General features: G+C 49.9%; 1 protein-coding gene across 1 annotated transcript in view; it reads left to right on the top strand.

Moving 5' to 3' along the window:
• Window positions 1–4,644, top strand: part of CCDC134 (coiled-coil domain containing 134) — a 19,819-nt gene extending 15,175 nt beyond the window's left edge. Inside the window, exon 7 of the mRNA XM_003783152.3 lies at window positions 3,410–4,644. Coding sequence (XP_003783200.2) covers window positions 3,410–3,535 — 126 coding nt within the window. The 3' untranslated portion in view covers window positions 3,536–4,644. The remainder of the gene's footprint in view (window positions 1–3,409) is intronic.
• Window positions 4,645–7,148: the final 2,504 nt, after the last annotated feature.

The following is a 7,148-nucleotide window of genomic DNA, read 5'->3' as shown; positions in this document are numbered from 1 at the left end:
GGCTTGGGCTGGATTCGAACCCGCCACCTTAGGTGTATGTGGCTGGCGCCTTAGCTGCTTGAGCCACATGCGCCGAGCCAGGGCTGGGATCTTTTGACCAGCCCCTCCCTAGCCAGAGTCAGAGTGTGGGGTTTTTGTGGCCTGCAGTGTCTCCCAGTGTCTCCTCTTCAGTAGATTAGGATTTATTCACAGAGATAGGGCCAGAGTGTGGTGGGAGAAGTACTGGACAGGGAAGTAGGTAGCTTATGGGGGCTAGTCCTAGGTGGACCTATAGATGTGTGACTATGACATATCATTTACCCTCTCTGGACCACACATCTCTGATTTCTCCCATCCTCCAGGGGTCTGACATAATCTAACCTAGTAGGTAGATTACTCCACAAGGTGGAGCTCTTAGTTTATTTTTAAAGTCTACCTTGATGAAGCATTTGTCACATTTTGCCCTAAGAACAAATAGAAGAAGGGGTGTGTTTTGCAACATAATTTCCTGAGTTTTGGGCACATAATGTCCTCACATAATGTTGTTCATAGGTTTGTGGAAACTGTGCCTTTAAGTGAAACAATGTATTAATATAATAAAACCAGTTTTAATATAGGTTAAGTGATATAAACAAGAGTTAAGTTCCTATAGCATACTTCGGTCATAAAAACTAATAAATACCAAAATTCTTATGTTCAAAACTGAAATAAATGTGAACTATATATTCATTTAAGAAAGGTTAATAAGGGTGGCGCCTGTGGCTTAAAAGGGTAGGGCACCGGTCCCATATGCTGGAGGTGGCAGGTTCAAACCCAGCCCTGGCCAAAGAAAAAAAAGAAGAAGAAAATGATTAAAAGAAAATGATTAAATAATAATGAAGAAAGGTTAATAAAAGCAAGTTAAGGTAATTACTTAACAAATTATTCCAGTCAGGGTCACAAGCCGTCAGAGCCTCTCCCAGCAGCTCAGAGCACAAGCTGGGAACCACCCCTGGGCAGGATGTCATCCCCTTGTAGGGCACAGTCACAAGCACTTTCAGAATGGACATTGTAGACATGCCAGTGACTTGAACATGCACATCTTTGGGATGTGGGAAGACACCAGAGTACCCAGAGAAAACCCACATAGAAAGTGGCCCTAGCCAGGAATCGATTCTTTTTCATCATCATTATAGTGACAGGCACAACCCTAAATGAAAGTGTTGTTAGAGGACCTGCTGTATTCCATATACTGACATGGCTTGCTCATTCATTTTAAAAAACATTGAAACTGGGCATGGTGGCTCACACCTGTAATCCTAGCATTCCAACAGGCTGAGGTGGGTGGATCACCTGAACTCAGGAGTTGGAGACCAGCCTAAGCAAAGTGAGACTCCTGTCTCTACTAAAACTAGGAAAACTAGCCAGGTGTTGTGGCGGGTGCCTGCATTCCCATCTACCTGGGAGGCTGAGGGCAGCCTCCTCTAAGGGCGGCAACTTCTCTCTCTCTTCTATTAGTGTCACATACCAATGGTGGAAGAATCAGGGACCATTCATTTTCCCATGTCCCTGATCCGCCACCCCACAGTGGTTTGCTACTGTTAACTTTTTCTTCTCAGTTGAGCCCAAGAGGTTGAGGTTGCTATGAGCTATAGCACTCTACTCAAGGCAGCAGAGTAAAACTTGTCTCAAAAAAAAAAAAAACCAACCCAAAACATTGAGTGCTCTTAAGAAGTCATGAGGACCCATGTTAAGGCCTGTCATGAGTAACACCTGATGCATCCTGCCTGTCACACACAGAGGTGCTGTCCAGAGGGCTGGTCACAGGGAGAAGCACTAAGAAGAAAAAGTTAACAGTAGCAAACCAGTGGTCAGGGACACGGGAAAACAAATGGTCCCTGACCCTCCCACCATTGGTATGTGACACTAATAGAAAGAGAGAGAGCAGTTGCTGCCCTTTGAGGAAGCTGCTATGGCTGGAGTCGGGGCAGGTCTGGAGGGCAAAGGGGCAGGGGCCTGAGCCACAGTATGTGCAAAGCTAGAAGGGGGAGGTAACTGGGAATCCAAGAATAGGTGGGGAGTACAAGGCAGGAATGGAGAATCATGGAAGAGTTGGAAACTGGAGTGTGACATGACCAGATTTATATTTTGAAAAGATCTAACTTGGGGGCTGGGTGCCTTGGCTCATGCCTATAATCCTAGCACTCTGGGAGGCCAACAGGGGTGGATTGCCTAAGCTCAGGAGTTCAAGACTAGCCTGAGCAAGAGTGAGACCCTGTCTCTAAAGACTATCCAGGCATTGTGGCAAAAGCCTGAAATCCCAGGCTGAGGCAAGAGGATTGCTTGAGGCCAAGAGTTTGAGGTTGCTGTGAGCTATGACATCATAGTACTCTACCCAGGGTGACAAGGTGACACTCTGTTTCAAAAAAAAGAATCTAACTGCTGTGAGGAGGATGGCTTAAGAGGGACCAAAGTGGATGTGGAGAAACCTTGGGAGGCTCTGAGAGCAGTTATGCAGCAGAGAGGGGGAAATAGTGATAGAGGTAGAGACAGAGAGGTTTTGAGAGAGACAGGACTTGAACCAGGCTTTGGTGATAGGCTCTGTGTAGAGGGAGAAGGCGTGCCAGCTGGGTCTGGGGTATCCTTGCTTTGTCCTACTGGCCTAGAACAGGTGTATGGGACACTGCTGCTCATCAGAATGGAGACTCCAGAGGAGGACTAGGCTCTGGGGAGATCACCCCACGCTGAACTAGGGTACATTTGGGACATCCTAAGGGAACTGTCAGGAGTTTAGATATGGAGACACCAGTTTGAGGGGTAACTTGCCTCAGAGATTAACAGAAGCTGTGATTAGGTAAGGCAGCCTGGAACGGGTGGAGGGAGGAGGGCAAGGGGCCTGTGACTGCAGCTGGAGAATGCCTCCCAGGAGTCCTCACCCTCACCTACCCCTGCTCGCCCTGTGTTCCCATCTCTTCATCCCACCTTTTGTTCAGGCCTGGCAGCTGCCTGTCGTCAGTGACTCTTGCTGGGCTTTCTTACTTTCAGAGCAATTCCTGGGGTCTGTGGTGGTCTCAACCCCTCTGCCCCCCTCCCCCTACAGGAGTCTGAAAGATACTTGCCCTGTAGGTAGGGGCCGCGTACCCATAGGAGAATGAGCTTTGTAATGGCAGAGCTTATTATTTCTCAGATGTCCCATGAAGGTTCATACCTTAGTATCTGTGCCTCTGCCTGGAATGCCCTTCTCTTCCCTTACCCTGTTTGTGTGGCGAACACCTGCTTGTCTTTCAAAACCCATTTCTCAGTTTTCCCCAAGCCGGTGTAACAGTCTCCACATCTGCACAGGGTCTGTATCCAAACAACCTTGCCATCTCCACACATAACTGGTAGCCTAACTCAGAGCAGACTTTTTGTTGTTGGCACACTAAATCAGATTGCTCTTTCTTCCCCTCAGTTCATTCCCAGCACTGACCCTTTCCAGAAGGCTCTGAAAGAAGAAGAGAAACGCCGAAAGAAGGAGGAGAAACGTAAAGAAATTAGAAAAGGCCCAAGGATCTCAAGATCTCAGTCTGAGTTGTAATCTTGGAGCAGCTCAGGGCTCAAGGGTGCCAGGAGAAGACCAGTGAGGAGGAAGAGGAGGCAGAGGTATGGCCGTGGCATAGCAGCATCGGTGCTGGTGCTTGGCACCACCCCTTCCAGATGCAGAGGCCATATCCGCTCAGGTCCCTGGAGCCAGGTCTGAGCCTCGGCTGAAAGGACTGAACCTTAGAGGGCTGGATTTCCTTATAGGGGCCTTCATAGGACCCTGTGCTGCAGACCTGACCCTCTGGAGACTGCTGGGAGAGGGAGGAGGGGATCCTGGCCCCAACCCTCCTGGTGGGTCAGGACTGCTGGCCAGCTGGCTAGCACCCTTTATGGGAAAGCGGCAGAACCAGGTTCTGAGCTACAAGTGAAGGTGCCACCACTACTGCGGGCCCCACCGTGTCACTGAGCTGCCCAGCACAGATCCCAGTCCCTCTACAGAGATATAATAAAAGCCAGCAAACCCTTTGCACTGATCGAGGCTGGTGAGGAGGCTGTGAGGGGACCAGGGCCTTTCAGGGATGTAGAAACCAGCTTAGAGGATGTTTCTGCCTCATGAGGAGAAGTTGCAGGCACCAGCAGGGCAGAGAAACTGGGCTTGGCTTAGGCTTCCTGTTCCCACCTCAGCACTGCCCTTGACAAAGGATCAGAGTTGAGAAGGGACTTGGAAGTGTCTTGGGAGGGTGTTTAGCCCAAGAAGACCTTGGAGCAACATGATCTCTGTCCTCAGGTATCTGGGGACAGTCATTGAGCAGGCACAGGGAAGTGTCAACTTGTCCTCCCTGGCAGTACTGGAGGACACTTGACCTGAAGGTAGGGGGATGGTAGGGGAGGACTGCAGTCCTGCAGGAGGCCATGCTTCATAATGGCAGGAGCTGCATTGGTCAGAGTAGACCAGTCAGACAGTGAGCTTCCCATCTCAAGAGGTGTATGAGCAGAGATGTGTGGCCCAGGCCAAATTAGATTTATTAGGGGCAGTTAAGCCCTAGTGGAAGGTGTGGTTTCTGTGCACTGGGTGGGGGCAGATGCCCTTCAGTCAAGCCTGTAGAGGAGGGAGAAGTTTAGTGGAAATTCTAGCTCTGCCTCTTTGACCTTGCATAGCCAGAGTTTGCCTCTTTTTTTTTTTTTTTTTTTTTGAGACAGAGCCTCAAGCTGTCCCCCTGGGTAGAGTGCCGAGGCATTACAGCTCACAGCAACCTCCAACTCCTGGGCTCAAGCGAGTCTCCTGCCTCCGCCTCCCAAGTAGCTGGGACCACAGGCACCCGCCACAACGCCCGGCTATTTTTTTTTTTTTTTTGGTTGCAGCCGTCATTGTTGTTTGGCGGGTCCAGGCTGGGGATTCGAACCCGCCACCTTAGGTGTATGTGGCTGGCGCCTTAGCCGGTTAAGCTATAGGCGCCGAGCCAGAGAGTTTGCCTCTTAAAGAAACAGAGACACACAACCATCCTGGATGCACCCCCTGACCCCACCCCTATTCCACTAACAGAGCCCAGGCAAGACCTCAGTCTTTTTTTTTTTTTTAATTTAGCAGGCCCAGGCCAGGTTAGAACCCACCAGCCCCAGAGCATGTGGCCAGTGCTCTAATCATTGAGGTGTAAGCACCCAGCCAAGACTTCAGTCTTAGCCCATCAGAGTTGTTAAGCAATCCTGGCCCACCCCTTCTCTTCCCTTCCCTTCTCTTCTCTTTCCTTCCCTTCCCTGTGCTATGGCTTCATTGGCAAAATGAATTTGATGGTGTCTGAACCTGTTCAGCCCTGCCCTGTTTCTCTGAGGCTGGCCTCCCCAGCTTTAGGGTGGCCTCATGGAAGGGCCCAGAACATCCTGCATCTCATCAGTTACTCAGAGGGTAAGAAGCAGCTGGAAGAGAGCTGGGAAGAAGCCTGGAGAAGTTTTCCCATCAGAACTTCCCACCAGCCACCTGGTCCCCTTTACTGGGCCGTGGAGGCAGGGCCAGGTGGCAGGATTGGCTCCATACCCAGCCCTGTCCTCCTGAGCTGTGTGACCCCAGTCACATTTCCTTTTTTTTTTTTTTTTTAGACAGAGCCTTAAGCTGTCTTTCTGGGGAGAGTGTCATGGCATCACAGCCTCATCACAGTAATCTCCAACTCCTGGGCTCAAGTGATTCTCCTGCCTCCGCCTCCCAAGTAGCTAGGACTACAGACACCTGCCACAACACCTGGCTATTTTTGGCATCATTGTTGGTTGGCGGGCCCTGGGCTGGATTCAAACCTGCCAGCTCAGGTGTATGTGGCTGATGCCTTAGCTGCTTGAGCCACAGGTGCCCAGCTGACCCCAGTCACATTTCTTTGAGGTTCACATGAGATGGTGGACACTAGAGTTTGTGAACTAAAAGGCTATGCCATGGGAAAGGGTCAGACTCATGGGATCAGCTATTTAACCTGTCCTGGTGCAGAGCGAGGTTCAGGACCAGGCCCTGGGCTCTTTCTGTCCTTCATACTAGAGAACATGGTTGCTGACTCAGCAGGGAAGGTGCTTAGTTTCCCCCTTCACTGGAGGAAAACCTAAGAGCCAAGTCTGCTTGACAGTGAGCCTGGCTTTCCTGGAGAGGCAAAAAGGTTAAAAGATACTTCAGGACAGTGCAGAGGCAAGGAGGTTAAAAGATACTTGAGGACTGTGCATTTGGCTAGGAGTCCTACTGGATGACTTTTAGGGGGCTCTGTCACTAATAGGATTTTTTTTTTTTTTTTTGCAGTTTTTGGCCGGGGCTGGGTTTGAACCCGCCACCTCCGGCATATGGGGCTGGCGCCTTACTCCTTTGTGCCACAGGTGCTGCCCACTAGTAGGATTTTTATAATTTGAAGTAGAGCTGGGGGACTGCACAGCAATGAGGGAGGCAGCCTATAGTGGTGGGAAGACTTGGGCAATTTGGGACTAGCATAGACTGTCTCTTGATCGCTATTGTCATCAGAACCATGCACTTCTCAGATCCTTGGGTTCTCCATCTCAGAATGCCCAAGTGGTTGAAAGGAAAAGGGCCTATTGTTTTTTGTGTGTTTTTTTGAGACAGAGTCTCAATTTATCACCCTCGGTAGAGTGCTGTCGTCACAGCTCACAGCAACCTCCAATTCCTGGGCTTAAGCAATTCTCTTGCCTCAGCCTCCTGAGAATCTGAGACTACTGGCACCCACCACAATGCCTGGCCATTTTTTGTTTTGCAGTTTGGCCGGGGCCGGGTTTGAATCCATTGCCCTTGGTATATGGGGCTGGTGCCCTACCCGCTGAGCTACAGGAGCCGCCCTGTTGTTTTTTGTTGCTGTTGTTTTTTTCCTGAGACAGTCTCCTCTGTCATCCCAGGCTAGAGTGCCATGGCATCATGGCTAACAGCAACTTCAAACTCCTGGGCTCGAGTGATCCTCCTGCCTCACCTTCCTGTGTAGCTGGGACTATAGGAGCCCACCACAATGCCCAGTTATTTTTTCTGTTTTTAGTAGAGATAGGGTCTTGCTTTTGATCAGGCTAGTCTGGAACTCCCGAGGTCAAGCAGTCTACTTGCTCGGATCACAGGTGTGAGCTATTGTGCCTGGCCATTAAAGCCTATTTATAGGCAGAAAGTACCTGAAATTTTAAGTGACTTCTTTTTTTTTTTTTTT

The sequence above is a fragment of the Otolemur garnettii genome, unplaced genomic scaffold, assembly GCF_000181295.1.
Source record: "Otolemur garnettii isolate 467f Iridium unplaced genomic scaffold, OtoGar3 scaffold00007, whole genome shotgun sequence".
NCBI classification, from domain to species: domain Eukaryota; kingdom Metazoa; phylum Chordata; class Mammalia; order Primates; family Galagidae; genus Otolemur; species Otolemur garnettii.
The sequence above is the reverse complement of the archived record's forward strand: the minus strand, read 5'-3'. Positions and strand labels throughout refer to the sequence as shown.